Below are 20,215 nucleotides of genomic sequence, written 5' to 3'. Positions count from 1 at the left end.
AGACACTTTGGAGAAAGTTAGGTACCAAGCTTCTATTCTCTACAACATGTCATCCCCAAACGGATGGACAAACTGAAGTGGTAAACCAAACTCTCTCTACTTTACTTAGAGCCACTCTTGGTAAAAATATGGCAACATGGGTTGATTGTATACCTTTTATCGAGTTTGCTTATAATCGTGTTGTCCACTCGGCTACAAAATTATCTCCTTTCGAGATAGTCTATGGAATTAACCCTTTGTCTCCATTAGATTTAGCACCATTGCCTCAGATAGAACAGGTTTGCCAAGATGGGCTAAGAAGAGGAGAAATCATCAAGAAGTTACATGACAAGGCCAAAGCAAATTTGGAAAATAAGAATGCCGACAACAAACGCAAGGCTGATCGGGGAAGAAAGGAGATGTTATTCAAACCGGGAGATTGGGTTTGGTTGCATATGAGGCCTGAGAGATTTCCAACACAATGAGCTTCTAAGTTATCACCAAGAGGCGACGGTCCATTTAAAGTTCTTGAGAAGATCAATGACAATGCCTACCGTTTGGAGCTACCAAATGAGATAAAAAATTTTCACACTTTTAATGTAGCTGACTTGTCTGCTTATGATCCAGGAGATTCAGTTTTGAGGACAAAACCTTCTCAAGAGGGAGGGAATGATGCGGTCATCGATCCTACAAACCAAACCGTTGAACCAGATCCTGTACCAGAAGTACGAGAAGGCCCTATGACACGATCAAAGGCTAAACAGCTAAGGACGAGGTTTAACCTAGCCGTTCAAGACATTGTAAGCTCCCTAGAGCTGAAGGACGTCAACTGGTCTGTACCACCATCATGCCACCATAATGGACATGATCACATTACCGAGGAAGAGCTTTCTGAAGCCTTCACCCAAATGAGCCTTGATCAGACCAGTTTCCCAGGTATGAAACCTCTTTTGGCAGGTCAAGGAACCTCAAGAATCCAAGAGAAGACATTGGAGCTGCAAGAGACGTGTGATACAAGCTACACCTCTGATAGCAATCAAGAGAGTGAAGATCAAGACCAAGACATAGAGGACATGTACGAGCATCAAGAGACTGATCAAGATACTGTAGAGGAACTCCAAGAAGACCCCTACTTCAATAAACAAGCCAACAATCAAGTACAAGACAAGAACCCTGAAGTAGCACAGCGAGTAGTACAAGAAGTGATTCAGAGAACATCAATTGGGCTTAGATCGCATCTAGGTAAGTCTTATTCAATATTTTCGATCCTTGCAGGTCCCACCAACCCCAACAACGGCTAGAAGACTTGCTCATCAAGAGAGATCAAGTCTACTTTNACCGAGGAAGAGCTTTCTGAAGCCTTCACCCAAATGAGCCTTGATCAGACCAGTTTCCCAGGTATGAAACCTCTTTTGGCAGGTCAAGGAACCTCAAGAATCCAAGAGAAGACATTGGAGCTGCAAGAGACGTGTGATACAAGCTACACCTCTGATAGCAATCAAGAGAGTGAAGATCAAGACCAAGACATAGAGGACATGTACGAGCATCAAGAGACTGATCAAGATACTGTAGAGGAACTCCAAGAAGACCCCTACTTCAATAAACAAGCCAACAATCAAGTACAAGACAAGAACCCTGAAGTAGCACAGCGAGTAGTACAAGAAGTGATTCAGAGAACATCAATTGGGCTTAGATCGCATCTAGGTAAGTCTTATTCAATATTTTCGATCCTTGCAGGTCCCACCAACCCCAACAACGGCTAGAAGACTTGCTCATCAAGAGAGATCAAGTCTACTTTAGCATTTTCTTTTATTAGTTTATTTACTTTCCAAAAACAATGGTTTTGTGTTTGATTTTATTTGCTTTCATTTGTTGCATTTATTTCGGCCTTAGGGCTAGCTGAAGGACTTTTATAATGTCCCCCTGCAACAGTTGTACGATTTTTTACCTTTGATTATCAATAAAATACTGAATTTTCTTACTTTTTCTCTTTAAGTGTTCTTGAGAGAATAAACTTGTTCTTTGTCTTGTGTGTGAGATTCCACAAGGCTAAGTTCGTGTACTGTATCAGAGACCAATCACATCTCTGTGGTGTACTTCAGTCCGCCAGCACTTCCCCCTTTATCGATCCCACACGAGAGAAGCGACCGCCATCGTGTCAGATCTACATCATCGACCATCTTTCCTTCACAAGAGAGAAGCGACTGCCAGCTTGTGGAGCCATCATCTCTATCTCGGTATAAGACTCACCACCGAGTCTTGTATCATAATGGGTGAGAGATAGTTTTTGTACTGTGAGCTCTTCTCCAATTGTGTATGTTAATTCAGACAGATTGATCTTAGCATGGAAGACTTCTCCCATATTTGTAGCTTTAGAAAGTAAACTAAACAATGTTAAAAAGAACAGAAAATGAACAAACCTAAATATCAAAATTTTAAGAATAATTTTACATTAAACTAATTCTAATATTGAAAATTGATTTTGGTTTTAGTTAAGCTAATGCAACTACAACATTGTTTTTTGTATGTATTGTTGTGCTTGTTATGTAGGCATGACAATTTTGTTAGATTATATATAGGTAAATATTAGAAAATGGTTTTTTTTTTAAAGAATAATTTGGATTACACATGTATTTGAATAAATATCAAATTTTTAAGAATAATATTTATATGATTCTAAAGAGAAAACATTTTTGAAAAAATTGTATTAGAAAATGCACATCTTTAACATTTCCCAATTTTTGAAGGCATAGATTTACTTGAGAAGAGTCATGTTCATATCGTTAGCCTAAAACTGTAATAATTAGGTTAGTCATATGCTCACGGATTATGCTTTACTTGTCATGTTTTGTTGTTCCGCAATCTTTCAAAATTCTGGTTACGGACAAACTCAAACTATGATTTTAGATTATCTGATCTAAAACCATAGTTTAAACACATAATGATAATAGCCGTTAAGTGATCGAAAAATACAGCTTTGAAACAAAAACATTAGTTCAAAACTTCGATATTTGAAGTCACAATTTTTTTTTCTATACACAAGAATAGAAGACGTGGATTTGCAGAAATCTATCTAAATTGTTATTGGTTACCAATATTATATTTGAAAATAATTTGGACAAAAAATATCTCTTTTGGTGTCTAATATCAAAAATATCTATTTAGCTTTCTATTTTAATAAATACTCCTCATTAAATTCAAAAATTTTATAAAATTTATCAAGTTTTATAAAGTCTATAAAGTACATTTGGATGATTATTATTACCTGACTAGTTCAACCACAGCGTTTGCGGTTGCATTTGCCGGAGATTGTGGAAGCGGGTGGTTGCAATTTCAAGCGTTATTAAATGTTTTGAATGATTAGTTTAGCATTTTAAAATGGATGAATTTGCGGGAGTTTACGACTGGTTGACTAACGGGTGCAATAGCGGTTAAATGACATGATTTATTTGAGAAGAATCATGTTCATATCGTTAGAGTAAAACTGTAATACAGTAATTAGGTTAGTCTTATGCTTTGCTTGTCATGTTACCTATTTGTTGTTCCGCAATCTCTCAAAATTCTGGTTACCGACAAAATCAAACCAATACAGAAGCATAAATATGACTTTATATTATGTGATCTAGAACTATGATTTAAACCCATAGTTTGAAGTTTGAACAAATAATAATAGTAGCCGTTAGATCGAATAATACAACTTTGAAATATTATAATTTTAACTGTTAGCACACACAAAAAAAAAAAAAAAATTTGTTAAAAACTTGGATTTTTGAAGTTACATTTTTTTTTTTTAGTTTTTTTATACATAAGAATAGAAGACGTGTGGAAGTTAGAGATACGTTGTGGACTTTGGGGCTTATGAAAATGCCTACAAAAGCTTCAATTTTTTCAACCTTCTTTGACTTTTTATTTCTCATCTCTCCCCAAAAAAATCACAGATCCAATGGAGTCGATCAACACCATGAAAGGCTACGGCAAAGTATCAGATCAAGAAAACCAAGTTCATCACCATTCTCCACTTCCCAAACCATCTTCATCTTCTTACCGTAAAACCCTAATCGCCACCGTCTCAGTCGTATCTCTCCTCTTAATCCTCGCCGTCGTCGCTTTAACCGCCGGAGCTTTCACTCACTCTCCTTCTCCCTCTCCACCACACCATCCTCCTATCTCCTCCGCTTCTCTCAAGACAGTCTGCGCCGTGACGCGTTACCCAGAGACCTGTTTCGATTCTTTGTCTTCTTCTCTCAACGAATCTGATTCGAAACTGAGCCCTGAATCAATCCTGGAGCTTTCTCTTCGAGCCGCGTCTAAGGAAGTCTCGAGACTCTCTGTATCATTCCGATCAATCAACGATATGCCTGAGGACGCGGCGGTTGGTGATTGCGTGAAGCTTTACACCGACGCGCTGAGTCAAATCAACGAGTCGGTGTCTGAGATCGGGAAGGAGAAGAATAAGGGAGGGACCTGGTTGACGAAAGAAGTCGTCGGAGATGTGAAGACGTGGATCAGCGCCGCTATGACCGACGGTGAGACTTGTTCCGATGGGATTGAAGAAATGGGAACAGTTGTTGGGAATGAGATCAAGAAAGAGATGGAGATGGCTAATCAGATGATGAGTATTAGCTTGGCCATTGTTAGCCAAATGAAGAAGCTTTTGGTGATACTTCACTAAACCAAATCACAAAAAGGTTGGAACTTTTTTCTCTTGTTTGTCAATTTCGAAATTCATATGTAAGTGTTTGTGTTGTGAGCTCTCTGTTTCTTGGCTCTGCTCTGTAAGTAATTACTAATTACTACATTTGCTTTTGTTTTTGGTATATGTAATTTGACAAAAAATGAGAAATCTTGTATTTTACATTCTCAATCTATTCACTTACTTTGATCAAGATTAGAGGTTGTTCTCTATAGTTTTAAATCAAAATGAGCTTCGGCGTCTCTTTGTGTTGTCTACTTCGTTCTTGGTTGCGTTCATCAACTGGAATGAGAAAAGTATAGGGTTGAGAATCATATATTATCAAAGTAGGACTAGGAAATGATGAAATGTACCTGCAGAGTTAGGGACCTAACTATCTCTTCTGAAGATTTGATCTTCTCTGCATCATCCTGCGCCATTAACACCGCAACTTCGAGTTTCTTTGAAGTCATTCCCAGTTCATCTTCTAGTTCTTTTGATTTTAGGGTAAGCTCTTCCACCTGAGTAGTTGTTATAGTTTTTTACTTGTCTTTCCATCCACAACCTACATTTGATTCAATACCAGTTTAAATGGTTGGACTAACCTGTGCTTTGAGTACTGATATTTCATGGCTCAGGCACTGATTGGATTTCTTTGGCCCTTCTTGTAGTAAATCATGATCTGTAATGTCGGCGGTGATGTCGGAAGTTGTAGCAACGGATTCAACCGGGCTGGATTTTATTGACAAAGGAAACAACTCAACAGAACCTCTACGTGAAAACGGGATACCAGAAGTCACTGAGTGTCTTATAAGAGAGGATGTGTCTGATTTTGAAGCGCAATGCTTGGTGCGTTGTTTGCCTTCTTGGCTAACTGAATCAAAAGAGGTAAGCCTGGAGAGTTGCCGTATGCCTTTCATGTTAAAACTACCTTTAGTATCCAAATTTGAGTGACTCGACGATGAGCAGCTTGCTCCTGAAGTTTCACCAATGGTTTTCAGGTCCGGGATCTTAGTTTGTCTGAAGAAATCAAATGAATCCACCCTAAGAAGCTGACGCTGCGGTGTTATGCCAATGTCGTCCATCTCGTTACAGCTTGATTGTAGACTTGCATTTGAAAATCTGGCACTATTCGCCGGGGTTATTAAAGATTCTCTAACTCCTTCGAGTTTGATATAGCAGTCATCACAAACACGGTAAGGCCTGTTAGTTTTGGGAGCCATGGCTGCTGCTAAGGATTTCTTACTAGTGCATGAATTACAGAAGACACTCCCACAGTTATAACAGTTGTGGAGCTTCCTCATGTAGTTAAAAGGATGGCGACAACCGGAGCACCTAGAACTGTCAGTACCCGTAATTGGTTTGTGAAGACAAATGGTTGCTGTGTAATTAGAACCGCACACCACTTTCCTCACTTGTTTACCTTTCAAAGCTTTCACAAGAGTCGGCGTGCTTCTATGTTCGGTGTCTCCGTGCCCGAGCTGTCCGTTTGATCCTTTGCCCCAAGTGTAGACCTCAGCTTTTGCGTTCAAAACCGCGATATGGTGAAACCCGCAAGCCACTTCTTGGACAAAACTCTTTCCTAGACCCCCTTCAATGCAAGAAGGAGCTCTCACAGCATTATCTTGACTCGGATCAGCAATTCCCATTGCGTAAACTTGTCCAGACACAGAGAGAGCAATGGTAATGCTCTGACCACAAGCTACCTGCTGAAAGCTAGTTGTATCCAGTTCAGTTACACAAGATGGGATTAGTCTAGACTCTATATCACCATGTCCGAGTCTCCCATCGTCTCCATCACCCCAAGTAAAGAGCTTTCCTGATGATGTGGCCTCACCGAAAACACTGACAACAGCAGCTGAATGCCAAACACCACAAGCTGTCTTTATCGTTCTGCAGCCACTTAGCGCATCGACTTCTCTAGGTATGTTTGTGCTTATACGATCACCATGCCCAAGCGCACCAAAAGTACCATCACCAAATGTAAACAGCTTACCTTCTGATGTCACAAAAGCTGTATGCCAAGGTCCGCAAGATATAGTTTTAACATTTATACCCTCCATCTGACCAAGGATTCGTACTGGTTTCCAATGGCTAGCTTCACTACCAAGTCCAAGGAGACCAGCATTATGTGCTCCATCGCCCCAAGCATACAAATCCCCTGAGGCTGTTACAGCACAAGTATGAAATTCTCCACAGTCAGCTGACTCCACAGGTGCTCCGTCAAATTCATCGATAAGTTTTGGATGTGGAACGTAGGAACAAACTCCATGTCCTAACCTTCCACCAGATTCGTCTCCCCAGCTGTACATCTGTCCCTGCTTTGTGACTAACACTGCATAATTGGTGCCGCAAGAAATACTCTGGGCATCAAGTGCCACATGTGATTTCAGGACTTTGGGCAAAAAAGACTCAGTCGTTAGAGAAGAGCTGCTGCTACTTTTGTGCATACCACCTCCTAATAGCCCATCTCCAATACTTTCTCCCCAAACGAAGACATCACAGAGAGACTTCAAGTCTTCAAAAGAAGATCCTTGACTAGATGAGCTCACTGCGCTGGAAATGCTATATTTACATGTATCAACGGCAGGGGAGTGATTAGTAGATCGATTCTCTATAGCCTCTGGAGGCGAAGTATGAGGTTTATGGATCAGTTCGTCCAAAGAGAGTGCCTTTAGTACTGCAGTTTGTGACAAAACCTCTGAGAAAACTTTCCCCAGTCTCTGTGGAGTGTTGCTGTGAGATCCTGAGGCCTTTTTTGCATGTTCCTGCGAAAGTGCCAGATGAAACAAGAAGATATTAAGTAGTAAATAACCTGATGGTGCTCTCATGAAGAAAGAAAATAACCAACAAAAACCTCGTAGCTTGTGTCACTGCTGACGGATCTAATGTTGGATGTAGCGTTCTTGCTCGTACTACTTTGTTCTCCATTGTCAGGAGCAAGACTGCGGCTTCTTGAGTGAAGTACCAATGCAGAAGAGTTGTTTCGTGAGAGAAGAGCTCGAAGGGTAGTGAGCCAGAACTCAGCTTCATCCTTGTCCTTACATACCTATCCATGAGGATTAGTAGTGAAAACACCTCAATGGAGATTATAGATTCAGTAGTGAGAACACCTTAAAAAGACCACAGGGGGGCAAAATACAAACCAAATCCAGAGACCGGTCGCCATATATAAGAGAGAAGGATTGATATTCCTTGGTGGGTTGAGGATATCGTCGGAAAACTGCCTGGAAAAGTTCTTACAAGAACATTCGTTTGTTGAGAAAAAGATGCAGCAAAACTGTTACCAGATAAATGATATTCATACAATTTAACTTACAGTTCGCTGTCCAGGTATGATCCTTGTCACGGAACTCAGGTTAAGACGTTTCTCCTTTTTGCCATAATACCATAACAAATATATTTCATCCTGCAAAGCAGTTGAGAAAAGCTCACTATCAAACACACAATCTTCAGCCACATACTATGTTTGTGCATTTGTAAAGAAACTGAATGTTTATGAATGGTACGCTTGAAAGCCGAAAAGGGTAGAATTTAGGCTTTCCACGGCGTCCGTATTTCAATAGATAGGCCCCTTTCTTCAGAATTGCTATCGCCTGCAACCAAGTTTTATGGCAAACACTGAATCAAACTATAGAGAGATTTAAGATAACCTTGACCCAAAAAAAACTTAAGCAAACCTGCTCATTCTCCCTCTCTGTGGGAATATTTCTCTGGAAACAAGCCATTCCAAGTATTAAGATAGTTGTGATTACAACAGCAAACTGGAAAAAGTGCACCAGATGATTCCAATGCTCGCCCCATATAATTTAAAACCCCTTTTTCCTTGGATTCCCAAAGTTCCTTATCCTAAAGCCTTGCAATCGAATATCTCATCACGACTTAACAAGTGCTGATTTCTCCTATGGAATCACATTTTGTGTTCGTCATATTCCTTAATTATTAAGTAGGAAGCAGGGATACCATAACAAAGACAGGGATCAGTAATCTGTATTAATAATACGATGACACGAATGATCATTGACGCATACCTAGTTCCTTCCTTGGTTCACACGCCACAATTCCAAAAGAAAAACTTTATTGTTTCTGGAACAAATCTAACTGAAATTACGCAACAAACAGATGTTGTTGAGAGCCAGAGGAGGAGCTCCTAGCAATCCAATGGGTGGTGACGAACTAATAATTACCCCTAATCCTACCCTTTTCTGGCTTTCCTCGTCTAGGTTTCTGGCTTAATAACGAGGAGAATCAGACAGATTTGTAATGGGGGGTGCGAGAGGAAAAGCGAAAACACAAGAACGAGATTATGACCCAGCGACGACGACGACAACAACAGGAACAGGTAAGAGAAAAAGGTCCTTTTTTTTTTATTGTTGGTCTCAGATGCGTTTATCTGTTATTTACAGTTGTTTCCATTTCTTTTTTTTTTTCAGGTGCAATGTTTTATTTTCAGTTTATTCAAAACTATGTTCCTGTTTTTGTTAGATATACTAGAATAGTAGAATGATATAAAACATTATATTTCAATGTAAATAGAACATAACTCTATATTAAATCTTCTCCAAAGTCCAAACCATTTCAACTTTTCCATCTAAAAGTAAAATCACATGGGTGGCTATACCATCAACATAACTATATAGAGGTGCTATAGTGGTGTAAACATAACAATATTTAATTTTTTGTAGAAGAAAAATTCTGAAAAACAACAATGCAATAAGAGTCTGGTGTGCAATAAAACAAATAAGTAATACAAGGTGGTTTAGAAGAGCATTGAAAAAGAGGGAAAGATTTTACTTCTTCTAAGGTTTTATAAGAGAGTGTTGAAGCTTTTCTACTACTCATCGAAGGTGCTCAAGAACCCACCAAGGAAACCAGCTCCATTGCACTCCCCACACAACACCTCCTTTTTACCTCTGCCCACAAGATAATTACCAAAAAAATATATTAAGTAAATGAGTTTTTGTTTTGTAAGGAAGAAGAAAGAAAGGAGATAAGATTTTGCAAACCTGCAAAGCCAACAGAGTGCACCAGCTTTGAACTGTCCATTGAAATGATCAATCAAATTCACACCACCTCCTTTGCATTGAGAACATGCCACACAACCTTTTGAAAACATTTACACAAAAACCTATTACTAACCAATTCAGAAGTATATATAAACTACGAGGATTATAAACCGGGTAAGAACTTACCATTCCCTTCACAATTTGAACAAACTATGCTGTTTGTTTTAGTGCCACTACTGTTTGTGGCCTATTATCACCAAAAGATTAGATTTTTAATCAACGAAATGGTAAATGAGTAAGAAAATTTGATAGAGAAGAACAGAGATTGGATAAAAATCTAACCTTAATCTCAAAGCTTTGGGATTTGGTAGAAGTCTGAAGCAGCTCTCTCTTCTGGACCAAGGACGAGGTGTTATCATTGGTTGAGAAGAAGTGAGTAGGCTTAGAACTTTTGCTAGGAGATTGGAAGCAATAGGTCGGAGGAGAAGAGAAGAAGCATAGTGAATTCGCCATTTTTTTCTGTTTTCTGATTCTTCTTACCCACTCGATAGCAGATAAGATGATGGCTCTCTCACTTCTCTTTACCAAATCCTTTCCTTTAACCAATCCAAAACCAGAACCACTTAACCGGTTTTCTTTAGACCAAAACCCAATTTCACATTTCATTTGCTCTTTTTTTTTTTTTTTTATATAAGCTTTGTTCTTTTGTTGTTTTAGGTGTTGTTCGTTTGGTGAACCAGATGTAGTATCTGGATGCAGATGCATGTTATTGTTCATTTAGTGACAATTAAAAAAGGAATTGGATTAGGTATTTGGATGAGTTTTGAAAACTCATACAAAAAAAGCTGAATTTCTGGATGAGTTTTATTGGAGTTTGGATGAGGTAAACTCATCCATAATTGGTAAAAATGCAAAATCTCATTTTCTCGCTAAAAGCACAAAATCTTATTTTCCCGTCAAAACTGCAAAATTACATTTTTTCACCAAAAACATAAAAATACAAATTATGTTTTCATGCCAAAACCGCAAAATTACGTTTTCCCACCAAAACCAGAAAATCTCGTTTTCGCTCCAAACCGCAAAATCTCGTTTTCTTGCCAAAAATGCCAAAAACGCAAAAATCTGGTTTTTTCTCCAAACCGCAAAAACTTATTTTCTTACCAAAAATGCCAAAAAGGCAAAAACACAGAAACTCGTTTTCCTACCAAAACCGCATTTGCTCTTTCACATTTTAGTTTCCATTTCATTTGCTCTTTTCTTTTTTTGTCAACCATTTTGCTCTTTTCTATAAAGCGATCTTATTCAGTGTGTTGTTTTAGTATCTTACGAGAAGAGTAAATGACAAAGGTTAGAGCTAATTTACTTATTTTTTACTCAAACGACCCATAAAGGCCATAGCTTCCTTATCCTATGAACAAACCACGTCAAAAACAAGAAATGGCAAGGCCAAACCCACAAGGACATTAGACGATGTTAAAAAAATAAATTACAAAAACCAGGGTCCTTCTTCACAAGTTGCCCTGTCTCTGTTTCCTGTGTAAACCCTCGTGTTGCTTCTCCTTGTGGAGCCACCCAAGACTTCATTCATTGGCTTTCAGCCGCTCTCCAAGTAGCCGAGAAGACCACGAGTCAGCTGCACTAGCATACCTTGGACACGGCTTACTCACGTTTGAGGTATTATTATAAATTAAAGGCGTTTGTGTCTGCACATGCCCTGTCATGTCTGAAATATCTTGTGTCTGGTGATCAGGTTGGATGGGAAGGACAAGAACTGTTGCAGGAGGATGAAGAGTTGCAGCAGATTGTTGAAAACCAGGGCCTTGGAAAATGGGAAGTCCTGGAAACTGAGATGCAAGTTCAGGATGTGGTTGCTGTTGTTGATAAAGATGATGGTGGTACGCGGGAGCATGAGAGGTGTTCAAGTCGGGTTTCAACTGATTCGCTTTTGCTTCTATCTCGCTCTGTAGTTTCGAGATCTCGGTCTCGAGCACTGAAGTTTCTTCCTTCAGCTCATTCTTCTCTGTGGTTACCTACACAACAACACCAGTTTCAATCAACAAGACAGATTGAGACAAACATCTAAACAAAGATTTCATATAGAAACACAAAGCAATGAGCATATATACAGAAAGTGGCTTACATAGCTAGATTCAGAGAGGAGAGAAGCGTGCTCCTTTCTAAGAGACTCAATTTGACCAAAGACGTCCTTCAGGAATCTAGTAGCTTCACATAGTATGGAAGCTTTACCACTGTTCTGTTGATTCAGTTCTGAGACAAGAGAAAATGTTACCAGTTAGAAATCACAAATCACATTCACTAACATTTATATTAAGTTAAAAGCCTAACACTCAAGCAATTGTTTGAGTGAAAGATGCAAAATTTACCAAGGGTATCGGCTAATTCAATGAAAAGCTCATTCAAATGCTCACGCTTAAGCCTCTCTCGAACAGCCTTGTTAATCCTTTTGGGTACTTTACCTTTTTTACACCTGTTTTTATATACACACCAAACACAATCAATCACCATAAACCAAAATATAAAAAGGGTTCCATAATCTAAATACGAGAATCCTTTTCTTGAAAGATGATTCACACACCTTTCATCAGCAGTAGTAGCATTTGCTTCATCAGACGATGTAGAAGGAGATTTCGATACCATCCTTAACCAATTGTAAGAAGTAAGATTCTCTGTCAAGTCACCTGAAATGAGAGATAAAAGATGATTAAAATGAATCCGACAAATCATTCATTCATCTTTGTATAATCAATCAATCAATCAATCAACCCCTAATGTCACACAAACCCACCAACGAACATAGAAACATAAGAGCAACCAAAAAGAAAAAAAAAACTTTGGTGTGATTTTTGATTCCTCAAAACTCAAGAAGTGCTTTTAGATTCTCAAAACTTTAATAAACCATCATGTCAAATCAAAAAACAGTGAAGAATTATCAAAATAAATATGACGGCCAATAAGTTCTCCCCACAGCTCAAATCGAACGTACAAAAAGACTCAGAAAAAGAGGAAATAAAAAAAAAAGTACCTTTCTATCTTTCTCCGGTGAAGAAGCTCGTCGGGAATTATTATTGTAGAGGATTTGAAAACGAGTTAGAGAAGAAGAAATAAGAAAAGCCTTATTGACGACGAGAGAAGAATCTGAGAAATTGAAGAAGGGAGAGAGGGGGGCGTGTGGGGAAAGAAAGAGGCGCGTGGAGAGCACAGAAGAAGTGGTGCGTTTTAAGTGGACACGTGAGTCCGACATGTGCCTTTCTCTTTTGCTGTTTTGTCCTTTTCTATTACGTTGCGTGCCACTAAGCAGCTCTTTGTTGCATCGACACGTCATCGTATCTTCTTCATTCTCAAGTGGAGTGCGTTTTTTCAGGTAAAGGTTAATACTACTATATTATTGGGAAAAGTGTTGAGTGTACACTCCAGCAATTTTTTACAAATCCTTTTTTTTCTCTTTTAAAACAAATTTTATTCATTTAATTAATCAAATTTACTAACAATAAAAAAAATTGTTGCTTTTGTGATTCCTAAAAGAAAACTGATATAAAAAATATATATATCTATATATATATTCTTTTTTTCTATTTGTATCATTTTTTATGATTGATAGTATAGTTTTTAATTACAATAAAAACTTGATACATAATGTACAGGCAATGGTACATGATTAGTTTATAAAAATTACAGACGGTAAAATTATTTGTATTGTTATTCTAAAAAATATATTATTTTATAATGTTTTCAATATCTTTTAAGAAAAATGGTTGTGTGCACGGCTTTAACCTTCTTTTTTTTTTTTTAATTTGTAAAACCAAACATTTTGTCTTTTACTACGAAGNNGGGGGGGGGGGGGGGGGGGGCGTGTGGATAATAAAGGCATGGAAACGGTTCGTCGAGGGTTGGTGACGTCTGTCGTTCGGCGCTGCTGGCGTGTGCTCCCCACAAACTCGTGTATTTTTTTTAATTGTGACATTATAAACTGAACGTTCGTTCTGATTCAATAAACCGGACGGTTCAGAAACAAAATTCACAACCCGGTTTGTCCGGGTCTTCCCGGTTCGTTAGAACCAGGATTTTAGAGCGGGTCGTGGGTTTACCGGGTCCGGGTAATAAACTAATATTTTGGCCCAACCTCAAAAAGGAAGTTTCACGGCGTTTGTTGTTCGCCTTCACTCGCTTCGCTTCTACGCCGCCTTCACTCGCTCTCCTCTTGAATCAATAACATTTTCGGCAATCTCTCTTCTCCAAAGGTTTGTGTCCATCTCAAACGCACAGTGAATCTAATTGTAGAAACTTTACCTAGATCACTCTAAAATCTAACTGATCGTTCTAACAGAGAAACTTTTATAATCCCGTTTCTTCACTTGAATAGGTCTTTCTGCCCAGTCTAATTCTGGAAAAGGTTTAGTTTTTTCGGAATGGAAACGACTCAAAGAGATGAGCTTTCAAGCTTTCTAAATGTTCTTCCACCTGTGGATTTCTGTTGTGTCTATGGTTCGACATTGCACCCAAATAACCAAGATAAGGTCTTTATCTTCTCTTACAACGATCTGTGATTATCAATTCCTCTTTCTGAATCAGTTTGCTAAATTGGGTATTGGAAAAAATGCGACCTTTTGCTGTTACAGTCTAAGATGGTGGACTATATACTTGGAGTCTCTGATCCTATGAAATGGCACTCTGAGGTGAGTTGTATCTTTTTGATTATAGTTTGTTAGGTTTTGGAGCTGTTTAAAAAGCCCACATATCCTAATTGGTATTTTTTTTTTCAATTGTGTGACCCAAGAATCTGAAAATGAATTCAGATCATTATGCTTCATGGATGGTTCACCTTGGTGGAGCTAGGCTGGTATGTTTATCTTGATGTTACTTACTCTTGCATTGCTTAGACGGCTTTATCAAACACTGAACACACTGTTTTTTTTTTTGTTAATGTCCGGTATAGATTACAAACGTTGCTGATAAAGTAGGAGTTGGAGTTCACTTCAATCCATTTGTCAATTGGAACGACAGGGTAAGAACTTCCTTCAAACAATGCAGGGTTATTTAAAACATGATGAACAATCTAGTTTTCTTAATCGAAGCTTGTATATTTGTATGTAAGCTTAAGCCAATTTTTCTCGCATGATTTATTTCTTTGTGAAGCTCTTTGCAGAAACTCAAGTATGGGGTTGTTCGGATGCACGACCTAGTACAGGACATACTGGACTGGAATAGATTCTACTTGAGTGGCCGTTTACAAAAACCGGTATGTTAGTTGCTTGGTGTTCTTACTAATAACTGTAAATCATGAGATGTTTAAGGGAAGTGTCCTTGGTTGCAGGTTCATTTGCTTATTGATAATCTGGACATAGAAGATGTGAATTCTGTTAATAAGAGAGCTGCAATATCTGCTGCTCTTCTTCTCTTGCCACCAAAATTCACTGAGGTTTGTTTTCTGTTCAGTGCTGAGGAAATATTGAAGTTTCCTTAGACTGTACACTATAACTCACCGAACTCTTACACAGGAAGATCTTTACGCCAAAATATGCAGCCTTTCCTACATGGGAGACTTGCGTATGTTTTTTGCAGAGGACACTAATAAGGTTAGAGAACCAATTCCTGTTCTTGATTAGTGATTACATCAGATTGTTATAATTGTTTGCAGAACATGTATATTACTTTACTTTTTCAGGTGACTAGATTTATGATTCATTAGTTCAATCCCTTGCCTCTTAGGTGAAGAAGATTGTGAAGGGACAATTTGATCTTTTCCAGTCAATGTATAAGCCTTTTCTTGAAGAGTGTGAGACCAAAAACATATTGAGATCATCATCGGCTGAAGCTAGTCACACTAGATTAGTTCAGGTATACAGAGTGTATATTATCACCATGGATATAACTCAATCTTGAGATTGCTTTTATACCTATCCTTCTCAACATGTGAGCAGGATTCTAGCGTTTCAGCAACACGTTCGCTGGTCTCTTCTCTCCCTGCATCAGTGAGAAGCCAAATGGGGAAGTCACTCGGGGAGAAGAAAATAGTCAGTGAAACAGGTATCAACTCCGATCTTCTCTCTAGTTATATATATCCTATACAAGGAAAATGGAGTAATAACTCGTGATGGTTGAACTGGTATACATATGTATAGGTAGAGTTACGGGAGAAGTTTGTATAGGTTCAAGAGAAGAAGCTGCGAAATGTATGGAGAAAGTAATGAGGCGACGGGTAATGGTTTCAAGCGGAAGACAAGCTGTGTCTGGTTTCTTGGCTGCTGGAGCTATTAATGCAACCATGTATCTTTCCCAAAAGATGCGTAAAGCTTGGAACTCTCGGGCGTGACTCTGCAAAAACTCCCCCACGAAGGGTCTAGATGAACAAGTACTTGAGGAAAAGTTTAGACTTGTCTCCAGTAGTTGATGATTCTTTCTTTCTTTTTTTTGTTTCTAAAAAGTAACAAATCCCAAGGAGTTTTGTCTTCCAATGTCATAGATGACAGTAGAACAATAGCAACAAGGCCCACCTATATAGAGGTACATGTTAGTACATTTGGGCTTAGGTCAATGAGAGATTGAGAGCCTATTCTCTTTCTCACCAACAGTCTTTTGTGATATTTGTTGCATGAGATAAAAAAAAAAAAAGATAATGTCTTTTTAAGTAATAACAATAATCATTATTATTGATAAACACTCACTGTCATAGCAGAATCTATGGTAGTCTACTACTAGTCTAGTAAGTATGTTTGCACTTTAGGAAGCCTCAAGATTCTTCAAGTCTCAGATTCATGAACACCATGTAAAATTACTCACGTTTTAGGCACACGACAGAATCATTAAAAAAAAAAAGTACTCGTTATAGTAAGGTAAATATTTGTATGACATTATTATACTCAAAACCATCTATATATTAATTTTAAAATAGTCATTATTTAAAAATAAAAAACAACACGAATGGTTTCATTTGACCCCGTGACTAGTTGAAGGGCTGACACTTATAATCGTACATTGCTACTTCATACTTTATTGTAATTTTTTGCTATGGGTCGGGGACCAATTTTTACGTTTCCGTACGATGGTGGCTTCCAAATTTAAACCCCATGTGATCTAAAACTTACCCCAAACTGTAACTATTAAAAATTGTTTGAATCTCTCTGTCCTACAAAATCAGTTGACTAGTTTGCGTACGTTTGTCCGAATTTTAATGGCATATATTTCTCTAGCAGACTAATCCGTATAAATAACTACTACGTCAACCATAAATTTATTAAAAAATAGAAATCATTAGATATCGAAGTTAGCTATATCATCATAAAATGAGAACGTACGTGAGAATCTATAAATACAAAAAGAAAAAAATAGTGTCATCCATTAATTAATTTATTACTTAATAACATTAGATCGGAGTTAGCTAACATTTCATAATGACAACGTGAGAATTTATAAACATAGGCAAAAAAAATAGTGTTCAAAATTTTCATTTTGTAATTAAACCACCTCAACCTCCAAGTCGATTGATGTTTGATGTTTCACATCTCCCTTAGAAAGGTGTCCGAGAACAAAAAAAACGAAAATAACGTCGTTTTTTATTTATTCATGGTCTGATTACTTGTAGTAGTTTTAGTAAATTGGTGTGTTTTGCCATTTTTATTACAGTGTGAGTGCTGTGAAAAGTGTTTTTTTTTTTTTTTTAAAAGAGAGAATTTTTGTGTCAGTGAGGAAAAAAAAAGTGAACGTTGGTTAGGGAGATGATCAGATGGTGAACGTAAGGAGTAAGGTCCACACGACAATCACTGCACCTGATAACGTTTTAGGTCCCACGACTCTTACAACGCTACAGTCCTCATGTCACCACCACAATCAATCTCCCTTTCTCTCTCTCTCTCTACTTATTGAATTTGTGTATTTATAAATATATTTTATTTATTATACATTCAATGATAGTAGTATATAGTCTGCACTAACAATTAATTCACATTTATTTATATTTGTTTTCTGTCTCTATCATTTTCGTAAATTTATAATAATGTTGATGTTTTTTTACATAGAAATTATTATTTCAACTTTAGATTCCAAATAGTGATGGAACTTCACGATGGTTTGTTAATTCAACCATCGAATCCAAAAATAGGGAAAAAAATTATATTATATATGTTCAACATGTATAAGTAAATGCAAAAACAAAAACAAAAAAAAAGATTTTGAATGATGTTAGCAGATAAAGCGAACTAAATCGCTCCAACCGTTTGAACCTTAGTTAAAACAATTAATTATATTTTGGTGTACTTTGTTAGAACCTTTAGTCGAAAACGAAACAAAAATTGTGAACCATATCTTAGCACGCGTCTTTCAAACTAGATCATTCTCTAAATCGGTTAGTCTTTTGATTAACAATATTTGAAACATATATCATATACAAAAATCATGAGTGATTATTGTTTAGTGGGGACAAATGACAAAGAAGCAAAAGATAAAATGAATCATATACTAAAAAAAGAATTTAAATATATTTTCATAGCATATAAGATCACACGAGATATTTCTCTTTTTATATGTTTGTTGTATCGTTTTCGTTCGACCATGTAAAACAAACGAGACAGTTTGCTGTTTTCTATTAGCTTTGAAACAACTAACTTCAAGGGCCAAGTANAATTGTTTGAATCTCTCTGTCCTACAAAATCAGTTGACTAGTTTGCGTACGTTTGTCCGAATTTTAATGGCATATATTTCTCTAGCAGACTAATCCGTATAAATAACTACTACGTCAACCATAAATTTATTAAAAAATAGAAATCATTAGATATCGAAGTTAGCTATATCATCATAAAATGAGAACGTACGTGAGAATCTATAAATACAAAAAGAAAAAAATAGTGTCATCCATTAATTAATTTATTACTTAATAACATTAGATCGGAGTTAGCTAACATTTCATAATGACAACGTGAGAATTTATAAACATAGGCAAAAAAAATAGTGTTCAAAATTTTCATTTTGTAATTAAACCACCTCAACCTCCAAGTCGATTGATGTTTGATGTTTCACATCTCCCTTAGAAAGGTGTCCGAGAACAAAAAAAACGAAAATAACGTCGTTTTTTATTTATTCATGGTCTGATTACTTGTAGTAGTTTTAGTAAATTGGTGTGTTTTGCCATTTTTATTACAGTGTGAGTGCTGTGAAAAGTGTTTTTTTTTTTTTTTTAAAAGAGAGAATTTTTGTGTCAGTGAGGAAAAAAAAAGTGAACGTTGGTTAGGGAGATGATCAGATGGTGAACGTAAGGAGTAAGGTCCACACGACAATCACTGCACCTGATAACGTTTTAGGTCCCACGACTCTTACAACGCTACAGTCCTCATGTCACCACCACAATCAATCTCCCTTTCTCTCTCTCTCTCTACTTATTGAATTTGTGTATTTATAAATATATTTTATTTATTATACATTCAATGATAGTAGTATATAGTCTGCACTAACAATTAATTCACATTTATTTATATTTGTTTTCTGTCTCTATCATTTTCGTAAATTTATAATAATGTTGATGTTTTTTTACATAGAAATTATTATTTCAACTTTAGATTCCAAATAGTGATGGAACTTCACGATGGTTTGTTAATTCAACCATCGAATCCAAAAATAGGGAAAAAAATTATATTATATATGTTCAACATGTATAAGTAAATGCAAAAACAAAAACAAAAAAAAAGATTTTGAATGATGTTAGCAGATAAAGCGAACTAAATCGCTCCAACCGTTTGAACCTTAGTTAAAACAATTAATTATATTTTGGTGTACTTTGTTAGAACCTTTAGTCGAAAACGAAACAAAAATTGTGAACCATATCTTAGCACGCGTCTTTCAAACTAGATCATTCTCTAAATCGGTTAGTCTTTTGATTAACAATATTTGAAACATATATCATATACAAAAATCATGAGTGATTATTGTTTAGTGGGGACAAATGACAAAGAAGCAAAAGATAAAATGAATCATATACTAAAAAAAGAATTTAAATATATTTTCATAGCATATAAGATCACACGAGATATTTCTCTTTTTATATGTTTGTTGTATCGTTTTCGTTCGACCATGTAAAACAAACGAGACAGTTTGCTGTTTTCTATTAGCTTTGAAACAACTAACTTCAAGGGCCAAGTAGTGAGAACGAGATTGGTAGGCCAAGAGATAGGCCCATCTCATCCCCCCCTAGACAAAAATAATTTCTCAATTTTGACATTTGTATTAAGCATAATGTTTTACCAAAATAACAATAAGATGGATGTATAAATGTTTCAATTTATGGAGAGTATAACCAAAATGTATTTGGAGAATAGTCTAAATTTTCTTTATGCGTAATTAAAATTTCCTAATGGATAAAGAAAAGTAAGATGATTGAGAATCGAGACAGACAGTGACACTAACAGAGAAAAAAGAACATTTAAAAATAATAATGATAAAAAAGTGTCATATTCTCCTCAAAATCCAAAAAACCTGACATAAAAAATCTCGAGTACTATTTAATCACTCACTCACAAGAAAAATCAAATTTAAATCAAAGTAAAAAAAAAAT

The 20,215-nt window shown here is 36.8% G+C and overlaps 5 protein-coding genes across 9 annotated transcripts; 2 read left to right on the top strand and 3 right to left on the bottom strand.

Annotated features, from left to right (window-relative positions):
- LOC104780572 (pectinesterase 3-like) lies at nucleotides 3,833-5,408 on the top strand. 2 transcript variants are annotated; one of them, XM_010505070.1, is made up of 2 exons: nucleotides 3,833-4,667; nucleotides 5,323-5,408. In XM_010505070.1, exon 1 carries the CDS (start codon nucleotides 3,923-3,925, stop codon nucleotides 4,649-4,651), a length of 729 nt encoding a protein of 242 aa, XP_010503372.1. In that variant the 5' UTR covers nucleotides 3,833-3,922; the 3' UTR covers nucleotides 4,652-4,667; nucleotides 5,323-5,408. The 2 variants fall into 2 exon arrangements, with proteins under 2 accessions (XP_010503372.1, XP_010503371.1); XM_010505069.2 differs by lacking the exon at nucleotides 5,323-5,408 and adding an exon at nucleotides 5,032-5,050.
- Nucleotides 4,764-8,979, bottom strand: LOC104780573. Of its 2 annotated transcripts, XM_010505073.1 has the most exons (8): nucleotides 8,332-8,979; nucleotides 8,161-8,247; nucleotides 7,971-8,060; nucleotides 7,798-7,878; nucleotides 7,509-7,700; nucleotides 5,257-7,419; nucleotides 5,026-5,172; nucleotides 4,764-4,954 (listed from the first exon to the last, which is right to left on the bottom strand). In XM_010505073.1, the coding sequence occupies exons 1-8, from the start codon at nucleotides 8,377-8,379 to the stop codon at nucleotides 4,895-4,897; spliced, it is 2,868 nt and encodes a 955-aa protein (XP_010503375.1). In that variant the 5' UTR covers nucleotides 8,380-8,979; the 3' UTR covers nucleotides 4,764-4,894. The 2 variants fall into 2 exon arrangements, with proteins under 2 accessions (XP_010503375.1, XP_010503374.1); XM_010505072.1 differs by having other exon boundaries at nucleotides 5,257-8,247; nucleotides 8,332-8,585; nucleotides 8,683-8,979.
- LOC104780571 lies at nucleotides 9,244-10,247 on the bottom strand. The gene is made up of 4 exons (XM_010505068.2): nucleotides 10,000-10,247; nucleotides 9,844-9,904; nucleotides 9,658-9,754; nucleotides 9,244-9,564 (listed from the first exon to the last, which is right to left on the bottom strand). The coding sequence occupies exons 1-4, from the start codon at nucleotides 10,168-10,170 to the stop codon at nucleotides 9,486-9,488; spliced, it is 408 nt and encodes a 135-aa protein (XP_010503370.1). The 5' UTR covers nucleotides 10,171-10,247; the 3' UTR covers nucleotides 9,244-9,485.
- On the bottom strand, nucleotides 10,997-12,877 carry LOC104780570 (transcription factor bHLH47). Its single transcript, XM_010505067.2, has 5 exons — nucleotides 12,701-12,877; nucleotides 12,254-12,356; nucleotides 12,042-12,145; nucleotides 11,798-11,925; nucleotides 10,997-11,687 (listed from the first exon to the last, which is right to left on the bottom strand). Exons 2-5 carry the CDS (start codon nucleotides 12,313-12,315, stop codon nucleotides 11,238-11,240), a joined length of 744 nt encoding a protein of 247 aa, XP_010503369.1. The 5' UTR covers nucleotides 12,316-12,356; nucleotides 12,701-12,877; the 3' UTR covers nucleotides 10,997-11,237.
- Nucleotides 13,681-16,292, top strand: LOC104780568 (phosphatidate cytidylyltransferase, mitochondrial-like). 3 transcript variants are annotated; one of them, XM_010505066.2, is made up of 11 exons: nucleotides 13,681-13,916; nucleotides 14,039-14,192; nucleotides 14,295-14,351; nucleotides 14,453-14,515; nucleotides 14,612-14,680; nucleotides 14,822-14,914; nucleotides 14,990-15,094; nucleotides 15,174-15,251; nucleotides 15,385-15,513; nucleotides 15,597-15,702; nucleotides 15,798-16,292. In XM_010505066.2, the coding sequence occupies exons 2-11, from the start codon at nucleotides 14,085-14,087 to the stop codon at nucleotides 15,986-15,988; spliced, it is 999 nt and encodes a 332-aa protein (XP_010503368.1). In that variant the 5' UTR covers nucleotides 13,681-13,916; nucleotides 14,039-14,084; the 3' UTR covers nucleotides 15,989-16,292. The 3 variants fall into 3 exon arrangements, with proteins under 3 accessions (XP_010503368.1, XP_019100201.1, XP_019100202.1); XM_019244656.1 differs by lacking the exon at nucleotides 13,681-13,916 and having other exon boundaries at nucleotides 14,136-14,192; nucleotides 14,472-14,515; XM_019244657.1 differs by lacking the exons at nucleotides 13,681-13,916; nucleotides 14,039-14,192; nucleotides 14,295-14,351; nucleotides 14,453-14,515 and having other exon boundaries at nucleotides 14,812-14,914.

This window comes from Camelina sativa, chromosome 4 (assembly GCF_000633955.1).
Source record: "Camelina sativa cultivar DH55 chromosome 4, Cs, whole genome shotgun sequence".
Classification (NCBI taxonomy): domain Eukaryota; kingdom Viridiplantae; phylum Streptophyta; class Magnoliopsida; order Brassicales; family Brassicaceae; genus Camelina; species Camelina sativa.
The sequence above is the reverse complement of the archived record's forward strand: the minus strand, read 5'-3'. Positions and strand labels throughout refer to the sequence as shown.